The 24,337-nt window shown below is 38.3% G+C and overlaps 1 protein-coding gene across 4 annotated transcripts in view; it reads right to left on the bottom strand.

The window, feature by feature from the left end:
• The window catches only part of CSTPP1 (centriolar satellite-associated tubulin polyglutamylase complex regulator 1), a 191,027-nt gene that overhangs the window by 142,020 nt on the left and 24,670 nt on the right, over positions 1–24,337 (bottom strand). For all 4 annotated transcript variants that reach the window (XM_089914160.1, XM_089914161.1, XM_022592077.3 and 1 more), the window contains exon 2: positions 13,293–13,395. In XM_089914160.1, coding sequence (XP_089770286.1) covers positions 13,293–13,395 — 103 coding nt within the window. The remainder of the gene's footprint in view (positions 1–13,292; positions 13,396–24,337) is intronic.

Here is a 24,337-nt window from a genome sequence, read left to right on the forward strand (position 1 = left end):
AAGTGAATCAGCTATACGTATACATATATTCCCATATCCCCTCCCTCTTGCATCTCCCTCCCACCCTTCCTATCCCACCACTTTAGGCGGTCACAAAACACTGAGCTGATCTCCCTGTGCTATGCAGCTGCTTCCTACTAGCTATCTATTTTACATTTGGTAGTATACATAAATCCATGCCACTCTCTCACTTCGTCCCAGCTTACCCTTCCCCCTCCCCATGTCCTCAAGTTCATTCTCTATGTCTGCGTCTTTATTCCTGTCCTGCCCCTAGGTTCTTCACCATTTTTTTTTTTTTTTTAGATTCCATATATATGTGTTAGCATATGGTATTTGTTTTTCTGTTTCTGACTTACTCCACTCTGTATGACAGACTCTAGGTCCATCCACCTCACTACAAATAACTCAATTTCGTTTCTTTTTATGGCTGAGTAATATTCCATTGTATATATGTGCCACATCTTTTATCCATTCATCTGTCGATGGACACTTAGGTTGCTTCCATGTCCTGGCTATTGTAAACAGAGCTGCAATGAACACTGTGGTACATGACTCTTTTTGAATTATGGTTTTCTCAGGGTATATGCCCAGCAGTGGGATTGCTGGGTCGTCCAACTTGCAATTTCTTTCTTCTTTCCTTTGCATTTAAAGGACTGATTAAAAGTGCCACAGTAAGACACACACACACACACACACACACACACACAAACAAAAACAAAATAATAATTGGAGTTAAGAACTCAGTAGATGGGTTTTGGAGTTAAGAACTCAGTAGATGGGTTTAACAGCAAATTAGACATAAATGAAAGGAGAATTAATGAACTGTAAAATAGTCAGAAAAAAATATTCACAATGAAGCATGAAAGACAAAATGATGAAAAAATGCAGAAAAGTGCATAAGAGTGGATACCACGAAAGAGTCTAATGTTTGTGGAATTAGAATCCCAGAAGGAGTGAAGATAGTGGAACAGAAGTAATTTGAAAAGCTAAAAATTGAGAACTTTCCAAAATTGATAAAAGATGTAAGTTACACGTTCAAGAAACACTGAGAACCCCAAATAGTTGACAAATATAAAGAAAAGCAAACCTAGGCACATCATAGAAAAACTACCAAAAACCAAAGACCAAATATCCAAAAGTAGCTAGAGATTACTGTAAAAGGAAAGATTATTTTCAAAGGTGTAAGAATAAGACTGACAGCTGACTTCTCAACAGAAACAGTGTAAACAAGAAGATAAAGGAATGGTATAAGCAAAGTGCTAAAGGAAAATAATTGCCAACCTAGAATTTATATAAGAGAAAACAGGGCCTTCAAAAATGAAGGTGAAAATTCAAATGAAGTCTATAGATAGTTAATAGTTTTCAAGTAATAAGTCTCCGACTTTTGTAATTATACTATGGTTATAGAAGACGTTAACATTGATGGAAGCTGGGTGAAAGGGTTATAGGAACTCAATAACATTTTTGCAACTTTTTTGTAAGTCTAAAATAATTAAAAGAGAAAAAATGTAAAATAAAGATAGTTTGAATGATAGCTAACTTCAGAATGGAAGCTCCATGAAGGTTGAGATTTCTTGTCTGTTTTGTTCACTTCTATCCCCTAGTGTCTAGAAAACTAGCAAAATGCACTCAGTAAATATTTCTGAATGAGTGAACAGTAGCAGTAGCTATCATTTATTCAACACCTAGTATAACTTAGGTAGAATGCCAAGCACTTTACATTCATTACCTCATTTAAGCCTTCTATCAGTCATGTAACATGGAATTTTATTTTATTATATGAGTCTCCCTATTTTATAGGTGAAGCTAAGCAACCTGCCCGAGGTCACAATCTATTAAGTTAGATGGCAGGCTCTCGAACATAGATCTGATTCCAAAGTCTGTGTTGTTAACCACTATGCTACAGTGCTTTCATGTCACATAAAAATACTTCTTTCTTTTTCATTTATCCCTATTCTACTCACCTTTCCAGGTTATATTAGTCAGTGTTATTCAGAGAAACAGAACCAATAGTATATATATAAATATATATGAGGAGATATAGCTTATCTAATTATGGAATTGACTCATGTGATTATAGAGGCCAAGAAGTCCCATGATCTGCCACTTGCAATCTTGAGAACAAAGAAAGTTGGTTAATTCAACCAAATCTGAAGGTCTAAGAGCCAGGGAAGCCAATAGTATAAGTCTCAGTCTGAGTCCAAAGACCCAAGAATCAGGGGCCAATGGTGTTAAGTTCTAGTTCAGGTTTGGAGGCTTGAGAACCAGGAGTGCCGATGTGCAAGGGCAGAAGAAAATGGAAATCCCAGCTCAAGCAAAGAGAGCAAATTTACCTTTCTTTACCTTTTTGTTCTAATCAGGCCCTCAGTGGATTAGATGATGCCCATATGCATTGGTGAGGACAATCTTCTTTATTCAGTTTACTGATTCAAATGCTAATCTTTTCTGAAAACACCTTCATAGACACATCCAGAAATAATGTTTTACCAGCTACTGGGGCACCCCTTAGCTTGGTCAGGTTGACACATAAAATTAACCATCACAGAGGTCAAAACAAACTCCTCTATGGTGTAGCTACTGTAGTACCCATTATTTCACCTTACTCTCAGATCTCAGAGCACAATTTAATGCCATTATATAAGGTCTTGAATTGTTCTCTAGCTGTTAATCAATAAGCATTATCTCCTCAACCAGATTACACTCCCTTAGGCATGTGACCATATCTTACATTCCTATTGATATAGGCCACATTTGAAGCTCTATAACAATATGCTATTTCGGTAAAGGCATGAAGAAAAATATTTAGTTGGAAAAACCATGCAAGGAACAGTGTTTTGGGATGCTTTAGAGATAGGGCCTGTATGGTTTAAGATTCTGAACAACAAATTTGACTCAGAAAAACACTACCTTAAAAAGGTGGTTTGGGTGGGCTTCCCTGATGGCGCAGTGGTTGAGAGTCCGCCTGCCAATGCAGGGGATACGGTTTCCTGCCCCGGTCCGGGAAGATCCCACATGCCGCGAAGTGGCTGGGCCCGTGAGCCATGGCCGCTGAGCCTGCGCGTCCGGACCCTGTGCTCCTCAACGGGAGAGGCCACAACAGTGAGAGGCCCGCGTACCACACACACACAAAAAAAGGTGGTTTGGGGACTTCCCCGGCGGTCCAGTGGTTAAGACTTCGCCTTCCAATGCAGGGGTTGTGGGTTCAATCCCTGGTCAGGGAGCTAAGATCCCACATGCCTCAAGGCCAAAAAAGCAAAACATAAAACAGAAGCAATATTGTAACAAATTCAATAAAGACTTTAAAAATGGTCTATGTAAAAAAAAAAAAAAAAAAGGTGGTTTTTACATCAAGTTTTCTATAATACCTTTTTTTCCTTACGGCAAGTTAGCGGATGTTCAGGGCAATTTGGACAGAGCTGCACAGTTCTCTAGGTTAAACCCCCTTGAGAGGGCACATATATTACATAGAAGGTGAAGTCTGAGAGGGTGCAGATGAGCAATTACCCCCACACATGTAAATTGCAGCTTGTGTGGTGTAAATATACTGTCTCTGCCTGGACCTGCCCGTGTAACATTCTCTCTTTGGGCTCTGTGGTTTCTCAGTACATCCAACTGTTTGGAGGCTGGAGCTTGGCTCAGCAAGCACAGATAAACAGCTTCCTGGAGCAAGCTGCCAGTGTGACGAGCAATGACCTCAGCAGAGAATGTCTGCTTTTCATTACCCTGAGCACATCACTGTACTGCTAGAGCTAAGAGCGGGAACAATACAAGCTGCATAGCCCTGACTAGCTCAGGTCTCCCATTACACCTTGAATTTTTAAAATCTTGGCAGCCAGAGGAAAGAGGGTATAGACAGGAAGTGAGGAAATGGCTTTTTTGTGAAAAAAAAGAAAAGAAAAGAAAAGCTTTCTTAGGCTATTCTCTGAATAAACTAAATAATGAGTGAAGTGGCTAACACTAAATGGCTAATAGTCGTGCAGAAAATCATCAAACATCTTTAATCTCCAAACAGTGCAGGGTAAGCAAAAAGTGTTACAGAAAACAAGACAGACTAAAAGTCCGCAAGATTTTCAACTTTGATACCATTTAAAGAGAAAGAAGAAGAAGACTATCACTTTCCAAAAAAGCCATGAAGTAGGAGGGAAGCAAAAATCCCAGAAAACTGGAGCTAAAGGGGAATGAGACTTGATGAAAATGAATTACATATAGTCAGATATTTTATACCTGTCATTTCACTAGATTTGCATAACAACCCTATGAGACAGGTATTTTCATCCCTAGCAATTGTTTTGACTTGGAAAATATAACACAAGGACCTTAACAAAGGCATTTGTTATTAATGCTATTTAATGACAAAGGGATAAATTCAAGGCTGCTTCTATGGCCACACCAGAAATGGCATTACCTACTGTGGCAGCCCCAGAACTCAGTAATCCTGGAATCATGAGTCTTCAAATAAATTTACATGCTCATAACGTTTTCTGATAAGGTAGTTTCTACCGTGCTGCTCAGAGCTGCATTTGTTAGTTGAAGAAAGAAATCACAGTTGTAGCCTCAGACAAGAACCTGGTTGGATATGACCCCTCTTGAAGGACCCTGAGAATTTGTTTTGTGGGGAAGTCGGAATGCAAAGATGCACCTGCCATGGGGCCGGAGGCTATGGACAGACAAACATCTTAGTAAATCATAATAACAGAGAGAAGCTTCATTTGACTTTCATTTCACTTTTCTCAGGGAAGAAGGACCTTTGTGTGGCTGCCAAAAATCTAACTGTCCATCCTCCTTCCCCTCTCTCCCCTCTGGCCCCATCCCAGTTCATTAACAACCCTCTGGTTAAAGGTGCCAGATTGTGTCATTCTTTCCTGCTCTCATGCCAGGCCTCTGCTGCCAGCACCACAGATCTTCGAGAGCTCTGAGCAAATTATGGAAGAAGTTAAAAGCACTGATGAATTTAAATTGCTCTATTGTTGATGAAGTAAAGTTTCTTAACTTCTGATTAGCTATTTTACATTGCTAATAGCACTACTGACATGTTACTTCAGATTTGTGTGTGTCTACCTGATTGCCAGAGGAGTACTCAGGGAATTATCAGAGTGACAAGGAATACCAGGGCTTGGATTGGACCAAGTAAAGGTTCTTTGTATTATTTATAGATTAAAATAAATCAAGTAATTTCTCTAAGGGGAAATATTTTAGTGTGGAGAATTATACCTAAAATTTATACTAGCTAGCTGTAAAAGCAGCTCCCATGAAAACAGAAATAATATCGCTGGGTCTTGAGAATACTTCAGCCAAGGATGGAGTTCCTTCATTTCCTCTTATTGCACAGTTTCGCAACAGCTAAATTTCTCTTAAATTGTAGCAGGGAGGGGGTGGGGAAGTAACGTCTTTCCTGACAGGGAGAATCTGGGCCCAATTATTACTTCCATAACCTTTGACTGCAACTTCTAAATGAGTCAGGGGACCAGTGGGCTGTGAAATGGCTTCCTCAGTTACCAGGTCAAGTGCTGCTGGATGGTTTCCTATAATCAAAACATGAAGGGACTGAAGAAGAGAGATGGATTCTAAGCAAATAAGCAGCTTCTTATGTCCTCAATGAACTTGGATTTTTAAGTTTCAAAATAGATTTTGGTGACTCTCAACTCACCACTATGTTTCCCTGGTGTCCTTTTGCTATAAGATACCTCTGGTAATATGGAAAAGAACCAGAATCCTCTATAGATTTCACAAATGATGGCTTAACAGAAATGCCTGGGCCAATAACAGTGAGGATAGGATTGCTTCAGCTATGGCAAAATCTATTCGTGGCAATTATCTGAGTCTGAGAATCCAGATGTTGACAATGAAAAATGGATTATTTTCTGTTACAGTGTGTCAACTCCAGCTAAGAACTGAACTATGGAAAAAAGATGGGGGTGAGGGGTAGGCTGGGAGAAGTATTACACCTTTTGAAGAAGCCAATGATAGGATTAGTCACCATTCCTTCACTATACCATATTTTGACTCAATTTAACAACAATAAATTGGGAAAACATGGAGCAGAAATGGCCCAGAGAAGTCTTAAGTCCACCCCTCATTCAAAGCTATGAGCCTGGAAATCAGTGAGTTCCTAGTTTGTTCCGATGTGTTTCTTGTTGCTCCAAATCCACTCCTCTGTTACCATGGGCACAAGAAGAACCCAAAATATTACTTAAATGCTGGGTGGTGGATAATCCTAAAAAATTTGCCAATTTTAGAACTGAAAGTTTATACCCTGACTGTTCTAGATTACTGAGGAGAGAAGTGGGTCATCTTTCATAGGGCTTAGAGCACCTGTTTTAAAAAAGAAGAAATAATACATATTTTATAATCATGCATTGTTTTCATTAAGTTATATTTTAAGTGATTTAAGAATATGCACTATTGGAATCTCCTTTTTTTCTCCAAGAGTGAATTAATGAAGTTCACATTTCATGGACTTATTCTAATTAAAACAATAAAAAAAGGAATTTGAGGCTGGTACCTTTTACTACAAGAGTATATAAAAAAGCATGCAAGTTCCCAACTGAATTCTGATAATATGTTTCACAATGGAATTATTAATGTTCTTTTTCCAAAGATTGATAAATACTTCCATCTCCATATTTATACTATATATTAGATAACACAAATAATTTTATGACTAATTATTTTATTATTTTTACTTATTATATATGAGCAGTGCATGAGGGAGGCCAATTACTTGTAAGATAGCTTTCTGTGACTACTGCCTGTTAAGGGTATTCCACTCTGAGAAGCAGCACATAAAATCAATCAAATTATTTTTTTTGGACACAGAAAGCCTAGGTAATAAAGGTGGACAAAAAGAAGGTAGGTCACCTGAGCTGAGATAACTCATCAGCTCTCAAATGGGATGAGCCAGTCATTCCATGGGATAAGACCTCAAACGCCATCTCCTCCAAGGGGCCTTCCTGGCCATCCTATATATCACATTATCCTAGTTACTTCCTTGTTGTTTATCTTGTTACACTTATCAGCTGTGTAACCTAGGGAATGTTACTTTTGTGTGCCTGAATTTCCTAATGTATAAAATGAAGATAATACTAATATTCCACCTCATAGTATTTTGAGAATTAAATGAGATAATACACGTTATACGCTTAGAACCATGCCCAGCACATAGCAAGTATTTATTAACTATTAGCTATTGTCGTCATTGTCAGCTTACTTGTTTATTGACTATCTCCCTCACTAAACAGCTAGGTTCATGAGGGTAATTACCTTATTTGTCTTGTTCACCACTATATCTTCTTCATTGCCAAATACACATAGGCACACAGTAGGTGCTCAAAAATAATTACTGAATGAATGCTGTCTTATATTCTCACATATCCTTAAAAAAAAACTTCCATCAATGAAGGATATCTGTATATGTACTTGTAACCAAAACTTGAAAACCTCCCTAGGAAGGTAAAATCATCATTTAAAAAAAAAACAAAAACAAGACACTTGATTATAAAAAAAGAGTCCTCCTGGGCCCACCAACCAAGACCACAGAGTATCATTCTTTTCTATATTAGTATGTGGAGGTCAAGCTCTCTGATGCCACAGTGTTGTAGCTATCAATTTAGCCTGTGAAGAAGGGTTCCTAATTGTGATAGGAATTCTCAGATTTCAGCCTGTTTTTCTCTCATCATTATTTTCCAATGTCCTAAAAAAACACATTTCTCCATTTATCTTTCCCACAAGAACCTGGTCACACTCTGCTGTGGTTTCTAAGTTACAGCTACTCTAGCCTCATTTTCTTGTCTGTACTTCTTCAGAGGTCCTGACCCCGTGCCGACACTTGGTCTATTCTTCGAGCGGCACCTCTAAATATTAATTCCTTTTACCTTTCATTGGTTGAAAGATGGCATTCAGAGGTAGAGGTTGCATACAACATGAAAGAAAATCCTGTGGGATTTCGTATCCCTCTTTCAAGAGTGTCCAGAAGAATATGATCTGACGAGCTCACAGTCTTGCAGACACACACACGCACACACATGCACACACACGCACACACACACACAGTACAGCTTAGCTACTCATGCTTTACAGCTTATCCAGATTTGCTGGAACAATCATGGATTTGTTGGAAAACACCAAGCACCAAGGAGTGACAGCACAGGTGAGAGGGCAAGCTGATCCATAGAAGAAAATCAGCAGAAAAACCTTCCAAAAACAATTTTGAAGAGTATTTTTATCATTTGCTCAAAGGTAAATTATCCACCATTAATCGTATGAGAATCTCAATGTCTGAACTTGAAACTGATAGATGGAAGTGCACACTTAACACATTTTTTAAAAAATTATGTTTCCTATTGTTTAGAGACAGCTCCAATTGTATCCCCTCCAAAAGGACAACATAAAACATTTAAATGGCAATGAATGGAGGTCACCAGACAAAGCTATGTGATAAACTGTGTGAAGTACAGCTCATAAGGGAAATTTCAAAGAATCCAGAAACCATAGCTAGAAGAGACCTCATATTATTATCTGGTTAGGCCTCCAGCAACATTAGGCATTAGAGCGACTTGGAGACAGTACAGAATAGTGGCCTTTGTAATGCTGCAGATGAGGCTTGGTTCCTAATTCTGTCATTTATTAGCTTGTGAACTTAAAGAAGCTATTTTAACTTTTCTGAGCCTCAGTTTCCTCATCTATAAAATAGAGATAATAATATTACCTACTTCAAAGAATTATAGTTATTGAAACATAGTATGAGTTTAATAAAACATTTTTTATTATACAATTATTACATTATTTTTATTTATTAGCACATTAGACTTTATTATACCCATTTCACAGCTGAGGCAACTGAAGCCCAGAAAATTTCAGAGGGACTTCTCTGGTGGCACAGTGGTTAAGAATCCACCTGCCAATGCAGGGGACATGGGTTCGATCCCTGGTCCGAGAAGATCCCACATGCCACTGAGCAACTAGGCCAGTGTGCCACAACCACCGAGCCGGCGCTCTAGAGCCCGCAAGCCACAACTACTGAAGCCTGCGTACTCTAGGGCCCACGTTCCACAACTACGGAGCCTGCGTGCTGCAACTACTGAAGCCTGTGAGCCTAGAGCCCAAGCTCCTCAACAAGAGAAGCCACCGCAATGAGAAGCCTGCGCACCTCAACGAAAAGTAGCCCCCGCTTACTGCAAGTAGAGAAAGTCCATGCGCAGCAACGAAGGCCCAACACAGCCCCCCCAAAAAAAAAGAAAGAAAGAAAATTTCAGAAATTTTCCCAAGATTATGGAGTGAGGACTTATAAGGATAGGAGCTCTTTTTCTTCCCAGGGCAGAGCTCTTTTCACTTCATTATGCTTCTATAAATCAATACAAAACTCAGGTCTGCGAAAGAAGGATTTTCAGTAGATAAATTCACAATCAAAGGAAAATCAGGAACTTCTACCATTCAGGTCTCCTTGTCTACCAAATACTACTTCCTATTCAATCATATATGCACACCTTTCAAGTTGAGTTTTGTGTTTTTTTGTTTTTTTTTTAAGGATTTTGGAGCTTTGATGCTGGCTCACCTCTTAAAATAACTTGCCTCAGGCCAATATGGTGTTTTAGAGTTATAGAAATGTCAGGTAGAATGGCCATTACCAAAAAAATCTAGAAACAGTAAATGCTGGAAAGGGTGTGGTGAAAAGGGAACCCTCCTGCACTGTTGGTGGGAATGTAAATTGATACAACCACTACAGAGAACAGCATGGAGGTTCCTTAAAAAACTAGAAATAGAACTACCATATGACATAGCAATCCCACTTCTGGGCATATACCCTGAGAAAACCATAATTGAAAAAGAGACATGTACCACAATGTTCATTGCAGCAGTATTTATAATAGCCAGGACATGGAAGCAACCTAAGTGTCCATCAACAGATGAATGGATAAAGAAGATGAGGCACATATATACAATGGAATATTAGCCATAAAAAGAAACGAAATTGAATTATTTGTGGTGATGTGGATGGACCTAGAGTCTGTCATACAGAGTGAAGTAAGTCAGAAAGAGAAAAACAAATACTGTATGCTAATGCATATATATGGAATCTAAAAAAAAAAAGAAATGGTACTGATGCGGCAGGGCAGGAATAAAGACATAGACATAGGGAATGGACTTGAGGACACAGTTGGGGGGTGCTTGAGAGGGGGAAGCTGAGGTGAAGTGAGAGTAACATCGACATATACACACTACCAAATGTTCAATAGCTAGTGGGAAGCAGCCGCATAGCACAGGGAGATCAGCCCGGTGCTTTGCGATGACCTAGAGGGGTGGGATAGGGAGGGTGGGAGGGAGGCTCAAGAGGGAGGGGATATGGGGACATATGTACGCATATGGATGATTCACTTTGTTGTACAACAGAAACTAACACAGTATTGTGAAGCAGTTATACTCCAATAAAGATCTATTTTTAAAAAATGTCAGCTATGTGCCATTCACATAGATTATGTAATTTTTAGTTTTCTAAGGACAAGAAACTGCTCACTTGGCAACTAGATTTCTATCAGCACTGTGGAAAAAAGTCTTAAGGTTTTTTTTTTCCAACAGTGTACTGCTAGATAAAAGCTATAGTCAATAGCATTTGGAAACAGTTATAAGCCTTACTAGAGTTCGGTATTAGTTACATACACCAGTGGGTTCACTTTTGGAGTGCTACATACATAGTATACAGCTTCTTTTTTATTTTTATTTTTTTGGCCGTGCCGCGCATCATATGGGATCTTAGTTCCTGATCAGGGACCTAACCCGTGCCCTCTATAGTGTAAGTGTGGAGTCCTAACCACTGGACCGCCAGGGAATTCCAGTATACAGCTTCTTAAATGGCAGGATATAGAACTTTATCAAAAAGAATCAAGAAAAAAGAGAGAAAGAACAAGAGACGGTCCTTATTCATAATAAGACCAAGAATAAGAGTGGATAGTATGCAATAACCTAAAATACAGATACAGCTGTAGATTCAACATTTACCTAACACCTATCATATAATAAGCATCATGCCAGGTATTGGGAATACAGGGATGAAGAAGAAACGATGCCTACCCTCAAGGAACCAGCGCAGTAGGGAAAAGACTTATAAAGGAGATGGGGGAGGGGGAATAGAGTAAAATGAAAAAAGCCAGGAAGAAGCATTGTCCCCAGAAGAATCATATTTCATTTGGCAAGGAGCCTCAAGGGTGCTCGTACAGATTAAATAGCCTAGAAACTTGACCCCTAGGCTTGTCAGTTCTGTAAAAGCAAGCAAGGCTATTCAATCTCAGTCTTTATTCCCAGTCCACCTCATTTGCTTCAGCCCATACCTCGAGAACAAGTGACATTCCTTGTTCTACTTCACCCTCCTTTAGAAGACTGGGAGAAGAGAAGGGACCAGCTCTGATCCTGGAAAGCCTGTTTTTCCCAGGAACTTGAAATTCCAATCCATAAGAAATCTAGATTTTGTTTGCAAGACTTATAGCTCAGCAAAAGAGCTAGGGGGAGTCAAGAATTCCCCTAACAGCAACCCAAGTTAAGGCCATTAGAAGAGATGTCTGATCTTCAAGGAACCTCTGGAGAACAGAAAGGAAAATAAAATTGTTTTCAAGGAGGATGGACTTGAGCTCATGATGCACCATAAGTAGAAGCCTATAAGAGGCTATTCTTCCTTTTTTATTTATTTATTTTTTTGCGGTACGCGGGCCTCTCACTGTTGTGGCCTCTCCTGTTGCAGAGCACAGGCTCCGGACGCGCAGGCTCAGCGGCCATGGCCCACGGGCCCAGCCGCCCCGCGGCACGCGGGATCCTCCCGGACTGGGGCACGAACCCGTGCCCCCGGCATTGGCAGGCGGACTCTCAACCACTGCGCCACCAGGGAAGCCCTATTCTTCCTTTTTTAGAATGCTTACAATAAACCAGAAAAAAAGGAAAAAGAAGACAAACGATTATATAAATATGTTGGCATTTTGGTAATAAAAATAATTTTTTGTATTTCTTTAGCATATCCTTTCATGAAGACCAAGGTATTTTAAACTGATTATTTCATTCAGCCTAAAAACAGTTCTGTGATACCAAGAAGAAAGAAATAGGTAAGAGAGATTAAGAGGTATAAACTTTCAGTTGCAAAATAAATGACTTATGGGTATGAAATGTACAGTGTGGGGAATATGGTCAATAACTATGTAATACCTAAAAAAGAAACAAAAACAAAAAACTATGTAATATCTTTGTATGGTGAACTATCACAGCCAGACTTATTGCAGTGATCAGTTTCAAATGCATAGAAGTATCAAATCACTACGTTGTGTAACAGGAGGTAACAGTGTTATAGGTCAATAATTCAAAAACAAACAAACTCATAGAAAAAGAGATCAGATTTCGGGTCATCAGAGGTGGGTGGGGGATAGGAGGAATTGCATAAAGGCAGGCAAAACTTCCAGTTATAAGGTAAACCAGTACTAGGGATGTAATAATGTACAAGATGATAAATATAATTAACACTGCTGCACGTTACAAATGAAAATTGTTAAGAGAGTAAATCCTAAGAGTTCTCATCAAAAGAGAAAAGTTTTTTTCTATTTCTTTAATTATCTATCTATATAAGATGATGGATGTTCACTAAACTTATTATGATAATCACTTCATGATGTATGTAAATCAAATCATTATGCCACGCACCTTAAACTTAGACAGTACTATACGTCAATTATATCTTGAAGAAATTGTAACTTGAAGAAAACAATTTTTAATAAATTAAAAAATAATCATTTTGACTTTTACACACTCCAAGCATACTTTATAAAGAAACACTACTCCTCAAAGATATAATCTGGGAAAGATGTCCTGCCTCTAGAAATAATCTTAAATCATTAAGTGATTGACACAGCCTCCTATAGAAAGAAAACTGCACAGGAACATCACCCTAAGCATTTCCATGAAAAAAGCCAGCCAAGAAAAACACAGCCTAAAGGAACACTGACTAAAGGAAATCAGAGTGAATATTCTGAATAACAGGGAAAGTTAAAAATTATAAGAGGAACCTAAAAAAAACAGATCTAATAGATCAAACAAGCAGCAGTTAAACTTTTACAGTTATCACCACTCATGAGACTTATCATTGGACAAAACTAGCTGCACCAAAGGCATGTTCCAAAACCTGTTTGGGCAGCCCTCAATCAGTCTAGGCAGTCACTGCCACTACATAATCAGCATTGCCCTGCTCTACTTTTCATGTATCTTGCCTGCTTCCAAAAGCCTCCTCTGGGCCCACGCTATAGGCAAAGCACTCATGTACTTACTATTCAGTGAAGAACCTGGCAATGCCATATTGGCTAATATCTTCCTTGTTCTCTAGCAGCTGGCATACTGCATCCTCCATGTATGTGAGGACATGGCGCTGGGCTACAAAAAACAAACAAACAAAGACAGAAAGAGAAAGTGAGAGGGATACAAAAAAAAAAGTCCTTCCAATCCCAGTAGGCCATGAAAGTCAATCAAGGTGTTGGTTCTGTTCTAGGAAGTGGACTGGAATAGGCAAACCAAACTTGCTGGCCCTAACTGAGCTAGTCTCAATGGGCAGAATGGGAGACGCTGTAGAACATAACCTATTGCCATGTGATTGGCTGTTAGTATTAATATCAACCCTTCACTCTTCATTTCAGTGATTAGGGTGAGGAGCTTTAGCACCATTTAGCAGGTACACCTGGGAATTCTTTCTTCCTACCTCCTTCCACCTTCTTCCACTTCTGCATGTCCCAGAAATTTATCCCAGGGAGTAATGATTCTATGCCTGAAACATGGATGATCTGACTGCAAGGAAAACTCAATTCTTTAATTAAAAAAAAAGTCACTGAAAAAGTTTAAGGACCATGAAGATTTCAGTAAAGTTGTCATAAGTTATTAACCTTGGTAAATAATAAGACCATGAAATCTGTGTGGCCCAATTTATCAGAAATCATGTTTTCTACATTTGTTGTGACGGATAAATGTGTGACTTAATCATGGGCTTGTAATACAGGGTGTGATGAGTATTAGAATTAGACAGACCTGGGTTGGAATCATGGCTCTGTCTGATAGCTTAATCTTGGACAGTTATTTAATCTGCACCTGTTTTCTTCTTTATCAAGTGTGGAAAGAAACATTATTTAATTAAATTAATTTATTTATAAATTGAAGTATAGTTGATTTACAATGTTGTGTTAGATTCTGGCGTACAACAAAGTGACTCAGTTATATATATATGTTCTTTTTCATACTCTTTTCCATTATAAGTTATTACAAGAGATCGAATATAGTTTTCTGTGCTATACAGTAGAACCTTGTTGTTTATCTATTTTATATATAGTAGTCTGTATTTGCTAATTCCAAACTCCTAGTTTATCCCTTCCCCCTTCCCCTTTGGTAACTGTAAGTTTGTCATCTATGTCTGTGGGTCTGTTTCTGTTTTGTAAATAAGTTCATTTGTATCATAATTTATTTTACTTATTTTTATTTTTTTATACATTTATTTATTTATTTTTGGCCGCATTGGGTCTCCGCTGCTGCATGCGGGCTTTCTCTAGTTGTCGCGAGCAGGGGCTACTCTTCATTGCAGTGTGCGGGCTTCTCATTGCAGTGGCTTCTCTTGTTGTGGAGCACGGGTTCTAGGCGTGCAGGCTTCAGTAGTTGTGGCACGTGGGCTCAATAATTGTGGCTTGTGAGCTGTAGAGCGCAGGCTCAGTAGTTGTGGCGCATGGGCTTAGCTGCTCCATGGCATGTGGGATCTTCCCAGACCAGGGCTCGAACCCATGTCCCCTGCATTGGCAGGCGATTCCTAACCACTGCACCACCAGGGAAGTCCCTGTATCATATTTTAGATTCCACATATAAGTGATGAAAGAAACATAATTTAATTCTTTCTCAAAACATGGTCAATCAATTTCTTGATCTGAATCACTTGAGACACCCTGTTAAAATACAGATTGATCATCTGACAATATCTCAGACTGGTGACCTTAAAATTCTAACTGGAGCCCAGTAATTTTTAACAGGTACCCTTGATGTTTCTGATGTAGTTTAAGAATCACTGGTTAAGAACTTGGGCTTTGGAGTTCCAAGACACTTGAGTTCCATTCTCAGCCCCACCAAATGCTAGCTGTGTGACCTTGAGCAAATTATTCTGCAAGCCTATTTCCTGTGGATAACAATACCGTTACTATTCATAAACCACAATACCTGGTTTTCTTGATAATATATTTTATTAAAAGCTATGTCAAAAAAAAAAAAAACAAAAAAAAAAAAAAAAAAAGCTATGTCAAAGGGCTATTGGAGGTTTACTTCAGTAATACAGCAGAGCTTCTAATATAGCAGGTGCTCACCAAATGCTTGTTCCCCTTCCCTGAGTTTTGTCTTTAGGTATAACAGTGGTAGCCTGGCACACTTCATATAGAAACTTCCAATTCAGTACTTCCATTTACCATCCTATTTTTTACAAAAAAGCAAAACAAAACAACTTTCGTCTGGAACAGTAAGAACAAAAAACCCAAAAGTAATAAATACCCTGCCAAAAAGCAGTTCCACAAAGTTGCTACTGAGATGGGCATTTGCCTCTTTCACATTTTCATCCTTCAGGAAAATATGAAAGAATTACCTAAAATTTGTAAAAATGGGTACTTCAAAAAAACATTCCTGAAGTCCTGGTAGTTTAGTGAGATTATAAAGCAAATATAAGTTTATCTACCCAAGCTCTACTCAAGTGAGTCTTTGACAGTGGTTACCTAAAGTTTCACCATGTTTACACCAGCCTAAAGTCCAGATGAATGACATGTTTACATTCCATGACTTATTCTATCAATACGAGTGCTTCCCAAAGCTAACAACTATCAGCTACCACAAACATTCTCTAACCCTGACCTCAGAAAGAGATGTGAAAACAAAACCAGTGCTTCAGCAACAGTTCATCCAACTGGAAAACTATTTCGCCAAGAAATGGCCAAAACTGACAGTGAAGTCGTGAGATAATACATGACAATCTCTTGGGACTTCCCTGGCAGTCCAGTGGTTAGGACTCAGTGCTTCCACTGCTGTTGGCCCTGGGTTCAATCCCTGGTCAGGGAACTAAGATCCTGCAAGCCACGTGGCATGGCCAAAAAAAAAAAAAAAAAAAGATGATTTCTGGCATTAATTGTTTTCTAATTAAGCATGTATGAAATTGGGAAGAAAAAATGGCCAAACCAACATTAAAATCAGGTATACTTTCACCTCTGAGTTTCCTTCCCTTATTCCACTCACTTATCCTGGTCTTACAAAAAGATTTCTTCCTCCGGCTATATAGGCTTTTATGACTTAGATCTACCTAAGGCTACTACAAGACTAGGGGTTTTTTTTGTTTTGTTTTTTTGTTTTGTTTTTTGGTTTGGTTGTTTGTTTTGTTTTTTGATGGTATAAATGAAAGAGCTCTACTTAGAAGCAAATCCTGCTGCTTCTCCTCCCTAGCTCCAGGGACTAAAAGTCAATGTGAAAGCTCTTTAAGGGAGAAATGTTTTCAGAGCAGTTAAAATCAAAGTACTTTCGTCCTCCTCAAAAAAAGGAGGACTTTTCTGGAAAACAGACTTTGCATGAGAAAAAAAAAAAAAAAGCAGGGGGGGAGAGGGGAAGGAAAAAAGAAAACAAATATAAATAAAGGACTATACTTATTTAACATTCAGCTACCAATCAGACATTTAGAGTTAATATTACACATAATAATAATAACAGCTCTACCAATTTTGAGGACCTGTGCAACTTACTGAACAACAATGGGCCAGAGACTGTGCTAATTGTTTTACATGCATGATTTTATTTAGTCTTCACAACAATCCTATGATAGAAATTTTGATCATGTTTCTGTTTTACAAATGGGAGAACTGAGATTTATAGAATTAAAGTAACTTGCTCAAGATCACACAGCTAGTGAGAAGAGAAGCCAAGATTCAAACCAAGGTGTGTCCTACCAAGAACCCATGCTTTTAACACTATATACCACACTGCCTCATCACTGACACTTTCTAATCAGTTTTAGAAATAAATATGATCTTCATTTTACACAGAGCACAAAAGCAGGGGTGTATGTTGATAGTAAAATCATCTCAGAGATGTGGTCTACTTGTGTCCATGTGAATTCATATGTGTGTATGTGAGTGTGTCTATATCCTGTCCCCACCTGCATAGGTATGCATGCTAATCAGCATTTGTGTGAAGTTAAAACTTGTCCCCATATTTCGAAGTTTCTTACGAAGAACCACCCCACCACAAAGTATTCACTCCACCCATTCCTAGTTCGGAAAGTAGAAACAGAAAGCCCTAGTGCTCTTTTTTCTCTTTTTTTTCTTTTTTTTACATCTTTATTGATAATTGGTTTACAATGGTGTGTTAGTTTCTGCTTTATAACAAAGTGAATCAGTTATACATATACATATGTTCCCATATCTCTTCCCTCTTGCGTCTCCCTCCCTCCCACCCTCCCTATCCCACCCGTCTAGGTGGTCACAAAGCACCAAGCTGGTCTCCCTGTGCTATGCGGCTGCTTCCCACTAGCTATCTATTTTACGTTTGGTAGTGTATATATGTCCTAGTGCTCTTTTCATCTGTGCGTGAAGCGAAGGAGCTAAGAAGAGCCAGCAGAGGTAGGAAGAAGTTCCTCCCCAAAAATTTCACACAAGCCAAGTGCAAAGAGCTCTCTCTAAATTGCTGCTCCCTAGTGGTTTCCTTCATGTGCAGCTCTTATCATTCCAATGTTCCTTCTGTGGTTAAGGGTACCACCCAGCCATGGAAAATCTTTGTACTTTACCAAACTTCAGCGAGACAGAAGTTCAAAGCTCTTGTCTGGCAATAAAACATGGAGGGTGTCATTTCCTGTTATTTTTTAAATGCAAAAGAATAAGCTTTAATTTATGTGAATGATTAAAGAATAAAAACTGCACACCTGCACCCCTAGAGGGCAAAGATATCTGGGCACCTTAGCTGCCCTCTTGGAAAAGGAAAAGCATTTCAGATTGGCTTTTCTTCTTCTGCTTTGCTGTGATTTCCACAAGACCAGGATTAAGTTTTCTGACATGAACCAATATGCTCTATTGTTCTGGAATCCACACTAAGGCCCAAAAGTCCATGTCTTGCTCAGATAGCATCACTCACAAGGTTCATATAAAGATCATACAGTGTTTACTTATCTTTTACTTAGATATTTCAGTGCAGTGTACTGAAGCTATAAGTGCTTATCTCAGACTGCACTGCACTGAAATATCTAAGTAAAAGATAAGTAAATAGGGCTTCCCTGGTGGCGCAGTGGTTGAGAGTCCACCTGCCGACGCAGGGAACACGGGTTCGTTCCCCGGTCCGGGAAGATCCCACATGCTGCGGAGCAGCTGGGCCCGTGAGCCATGGCCGCTGAGCCTGTGCATCCATAGCCTGTGCTCCACAACGGGAGAGGCCGCAACAGTGAGAGGCCCGCTTACCACACACACAAAAAAAGATAAGTATATACTGTATGATCTTTATATGAACTTACGAGTGAAAGCAATTGTGGATCAGAAACTTCTTGGGTCTCCATTGAATCACCTCCTGCTGATCACTTAATCTCTATATACCACAGTCACTCTTGCTAAAAAATGGGTATGACATTAAGAATGTGTCTAATAGGGCTTCCCTGGTGGCGCAGTGGTTGAGAGTCCGCCTGCCGATGCAGGGGACACGGGTTTGTGCCCCGGTCTGGGAAGACCCCACATGCCGTGGAGCGGCTAGGCCCGTGAGCCATGGTCGCTGGGCCTGCGCGTCCGGAGCCTGTGCTCCGCAACGGGAGAGGCCACAACAGTGAGAGGCCCGCTTACCGCAAAAAAAAAAAAAAGAATATGTCTAATAATAAACTGCTTCTTTAGAATACATTTGATATACACAGAAGGTAACATATTGATGATTATGTTATTATTGCTACATACTAATTTTACAGATTAAAACAACATAGCAATTTATTGCAATGGTTAAGAACATGGCTCTGGAGTCAGGCTGACCTGGATTTGATTTCTAGCTCTGGTACTTATTAGCTGTGTGACTTGAAGCAAATTACCTAATCTCTCTGCCCTTTTCTGTAAAATTGGGAAATAATACCTACCACCTAAGGTTGTAGTGAGGAGTAAATAAAATAACTTATGTAATAATCTTAGCATAGTGCTTGGCACATAGTAAATATGCAATAAACATTAGCTATTATGTTTATTATTGTTGTTTTATTACAGTTGTTACTACATATCCCTCCCAGACATCACAACTCACAAGACATTGGGTTTCAACATTAATGAACACCCAGAGGCCAACCTACTATAGCCCCCTACTCACTTATTTAAACTTCTGCTCATCTAACCAAGGATGTTTACAGATTTTCTTCAAGGATTCCTGGGCTATATAAAACCCTACACATATGATAATACACATAATCTATACCCATTTCAGCTACAGCCTTTAAACTTGTGGGAAGCGTTCACTTATTAACCATTAATTACTCAGGAGGCTCTAATTCATACGGGTAAAGTCCAAAACGATTTCTTTTTACTCTCTTCCCAAGCATAAATACCATCAAAGCATTAGCTATTTATTTTGCAATTAAATGATAAGGGGTCCCATTTGAAAATTTTTGCTTGACAGGCTACCTACATCATTGAGACCACTCATTTTATTATATTAGTATTTTATACAGAGTCCCTGTATTAGAATAAACAAGTTTCCCCAGAAAATATTCACATGAATTACAATATGTGATATTAATAGATACAAGAGCAAGAGCAGTGTAAGTGAAAAGCAGAGTACATACATATATTCAACTTTAAATCTGACTTTCTTCTCCCTTACCAGAGTCCTTTTGAGACACATTTTTGTCTTTGAAGCCTCTTGAGATTTAGATGCTGGCTGGCACAAATAAGTGCTGAATTAAATTAAGACTGTTCTCTGAGATTAGAAAAGTAACCCTGTTAACCAACGACCTGTCATGTAAACTGTTTAGAAGCTTCAAGTTTAATATCATATATAAATCACTAACATGATATAGTATTTGATCTTAAGTACATATAGATAGCTTAATGGTTTAAAAAGTTAATAAACCTCTAAAACTAATTATTTACATCCTCCATCTTTACTGGTATGTCCTGATCCAGGGACACAGTATGTTCTGGTAAAATATTTTATCACCCATACAAGACCATCTTTGATCTCAGACCACACTAGACTAATTTCCTTTGACCAAAAGAGATGGGGAAATGAGGAAAACCAGCACATGCAATACTTATACAACCCAATGAGGTAGGAAATAGACTTTTTTGAAGCTCAGAGAGGTTAAGGAACCTGCTCAGTTTTAAAAAATGGCTGAGCTAGAATTCAAACTTAATATTTAACTCCAAAGCCCATGCCCTTCCACTTCAACCCTAGCTCTCAAAAACAAAAACAAAACAAAATAAGAAAAAGCTAAGAACCTACAATGTGTCCCATTTTACACTGTATTATCTAGAAAACACTGGCTCTCCATTGTTAATACTAGAAAAGAAACTTCAGTTGGTAAATAGGATAAAGTATTGGCATGATCTTTAAACTTAAAAAAATGTTTATTTATAATTACATATTTAATTATTTTTAAAGATTCAAACAATATAGAAAAAGTTAAAAACCAATCCCAGTTCCCAATCAGTTTGGTACTCATACTTAAAAAAATATATAAACACAGTTTGTGAGCCTGGTTTTGTTTTTAAGTAAATGACGTATACTTTTCTGTACCTTACTATTTTCACTCAACCATGTTTGGAAATCTTTTATGAAACAATATGGAACCAACTTACTTGCCAATGGTAAATACTCCTCTATCAATAAATACTCAGGTTGTTCCCACATTTTCACTATAGCAAACTGCGCTGGGTTGAACATTCTTGTACTTGTTTTCCTGTGCATACGTGCAAGAGTTTTTCTAAGGCAGATATCTCAAAATTGAATGGACATGTCACAGGATGCACATATCCTCATGGTTGTCTTTTTTTTTTTTAGTTTTATTGAGAAACAATTGACATACATTACTGTGTAAGTTTAAAAATACAGCATAATGGCTTGATTTACATATACTATGAAATGATTATTGCAATAGGTTAAGCTAACATCCATCTTCAAATATAGATACAATAAAAAGAAAAGAAAGAAGAAAAGAAAAAAAGAAAAATTTCTCCTTGGATAAGAGCTCTTGGGATCTACTCTCTTAACAACTTTCCCATACATCATACAGCAGTGTTAACAACAGTCATCATGCTGTACTTAACATCCCCAGGACTCATTTACCTTATTCCTGGAAATCTGCACCCTGTCCTACTGTCCTACCATCACCCCCACCATCCTCCTATTCTCCCTCCCCCAACCCTCTGCCTCTGGCAACCACATGTCTGATCTCTTTTTTCAGAGTTTGGTGGGTTTTTTTAGATTCCACATATAAGTGAGATCATAGAGTATCTGTCTATCTCTTTCTGACTTATTTAATTCAGCATAATACCTTCAAGGGCCATCCGTGTTGTTGCAAATGGTAGGATTTCCTCTTTTTTTTTTTTTTTTTTCACGCGGGCCTCTCACTGTTGTGGCCTCTGCCGTTGCGGAGCACAGGCTCCGGACACGCAGGCTCAGCGGCCATGGCTCACGGGCCTAGCCGCTCCGAGGCATGTGGGATCTTCCCGGACCGGGGCACGAACCCATGTCCTCTGCATCGGCAGGCGGACTCTCAACCACTGCACCACCAGGGAAGCCCAATTTCCTCATTTTTTTGGCTGAATAATATTCCAGTGTGTGTGTGTGTATTTTTTCCACGACTTCTTTATCCATTCATCCATCAATGGACACTTAGGTTGTTTCCCTATCTTGGCTATTGTTAAGTATGTTGCTATGAACATGGGGATGTAGGTACCTTTTCCATTTTGTGCTTTTGTTTCCTTTGGATATATTCCCAGAAGTGGAATTGCTGGATCACATGGTAGTAGTTCTATTTTTAATTTTTTGATGATTCTCTGTACTGTTTTCCATAGTTGCTGTACCAACTTACAATCATAACAACAGTACACAAGAATTCCCTTTTTTCCACATCTTCATGTTTACTAGATATACACAGTTGCTTTACAAAGGGTTATTCCAATTTATACTCCTCCCCACCATGAGAAAATCTGTTTTCACTAAAGCTTTGTGATTTTTGCCAATTTAACAGTTATAAAATAGTTTCTCACTGTTGTTTTAATAGTTTAGTCTTCTTAATTACTTAATTAAATAAAGTTAAGTGTATTTTCATGGTTACTTGTATTTCTCTTCTGTGAATAATCTGCTAATATCCTTTGCCCATTTTCCTCTCTGGCTGTCTTTTTTCTTTCTTGATTTGGAGGTTTTTCTAATTCTCTATATGTGCAAATATGGGTTTTCTACCTTATGGGTTTTCTTTTCATTTGTTTATGGTACCCTTCATTGCACAGTTTAAAATGTTGATGTAATCAAAAGTATTTATCTGTGCCCTTTGTGCTTTGCGTCTTGTTCAAACAGGCCTTCTGTACTCCAAGTGTATAAACCTACTACCCTATATTTTGTTCTGGTATGATATTTAATTTAAGCTAATTATGTCCCTTACCAAAATTGTGAGTTCACAATTAACATAGTCAGTATAATACAAAAAGAAATTTAAAATTTGCGGTGGAGAAAAATAAAGTAAAAGTGTTAACCCAAAATCAAGCTTCTCTAAACACTAACTAGCTCTGAATCTAAAACAGCTGCATGTCAAGTTTAACTTTGGGCCCCCAGAAAAAAACTGTAAATGAATCACAACTTGCAGATCAATATCTTGAGAAATATCCTTTATATAAATGCAGGAGGCCTCCCTCTTTTAATAGCTCTTGATCATTACGGAGTTTGCTTAATGGTAGCTAAACCTATAAATATAATAAAATGACAGCCAACATTTATTAAGCTCTATGAAAGACAGCATTCTAAGCATTTTATAGGTAATAATTCATTTACTGCTCACAACAATCCTATGAGATGGGTACTTTTATTATATTTCCATTTTACAGGTGAAAAAAGGAAGACTCAGACATGTAATTTACCTAAAGGTTAAAGGGCTGCTAAGCAGCAGAGACAGGATTTGAATCCAGGCCTTTGGTCTGCACTACGCTATATTGCAGCCCTTAAAGAGTTACGGAGCATATGTATCAAATAGAATTTTCTAAGAACAAATGTACAAATTAAGGAAAGATCTTTTACATTAACAGTTATAAAACAGACAAAACTAATACATTGCATTTGGATACCCTAAACCACCACAGTGCTGCTATACAGCTAGTCAAACTCAAATACTAAAAGATAAGCCAGGAGCAAAGAAAGCATTACACATATGTTAACATCACCTGTGACAACCAGAAAACAAGAGGTGACTGAAGGTCTTTATGTAAAGTAGAAGACAAAAAACTAAAGTCTACTTCCTTCAACCAACGGTGGTATTGTACAAGTTAACAGCTGAGTCCCTTGACATTCAAACAGTTTCTAGTCAACCATTAATCCTCTCCTCTCCCTTCTCCTTCCTAAAACTGGTGGGGGGGGTTTGGAGGGTGGGGGGGAAAAGGGGCAGATGTCAATTAAGGCTAAGTACTTAAATCTTATTGCTTCAGTATTTCCAGCCTAAATCTCATAATACAGAATTAGTACGTTTGAGTCTTGCAAATTAAAGTGCCAGAAACTACAGAATTTTTTTTTCTTTTTTTTTTAAGGAAGCTATTACAGAGATCCAAACTTAAAGCACTCAGAGAGCTGACCATAACAAAATGCACTGCCTAAATGCAGAGAAATCTAAAGTAGCACTTAAGTTTCCCACAGTTATGATCTATGGGATACATGAAGAATCCAAGCATTGTCATGACAAAAGCTTTGCAAAAATAGTTCCTCATACAGCAGTATAGTTATCAAATCAACTCCATAAACATTCACAATACCATTTTCCAGAAAGCACCATGAATTAAAAAAAAAAAACCTATAAACTGACAAACATGGAGAAATCATATTGTCATAATGTGCTACACATAATGTCATGTCAGGCAGGGAAGTATTAATGTTATAGGGTGAAAATTAATTGTGCTACATAGTCATTAAAGGTTGTAGCCTTTGTGGCAAACCATGCATTTACAGATTATCAGCAATTATGTTTGGTAATATGCAATTTAACTATGAATATACAGATTAGTGATATTAATGCAGCAAGGTACAAATGCAACAACTTATCAATTACTTGACATTTTACATTCAAACTATTTCATAAAAATTAGTTGGCACTCACAATAACTCA

This window comes from Delphinapterus leucas, chromosome 7 (genome assembly GCF_059928025.1).
Source record: "Delphinapterus leucas isolate spDelLeu-1000000601 "Yukka" chromosome 7, BTC_Dleu_Yukka2, whole genome shotgun sequence".
Lineage (NCBI taxonomy): Eukaryota > Metazoa > Chordata > Mammalia > Artiodactyla > Monodontidae > Delphinapterus > Delphinapterus leucas.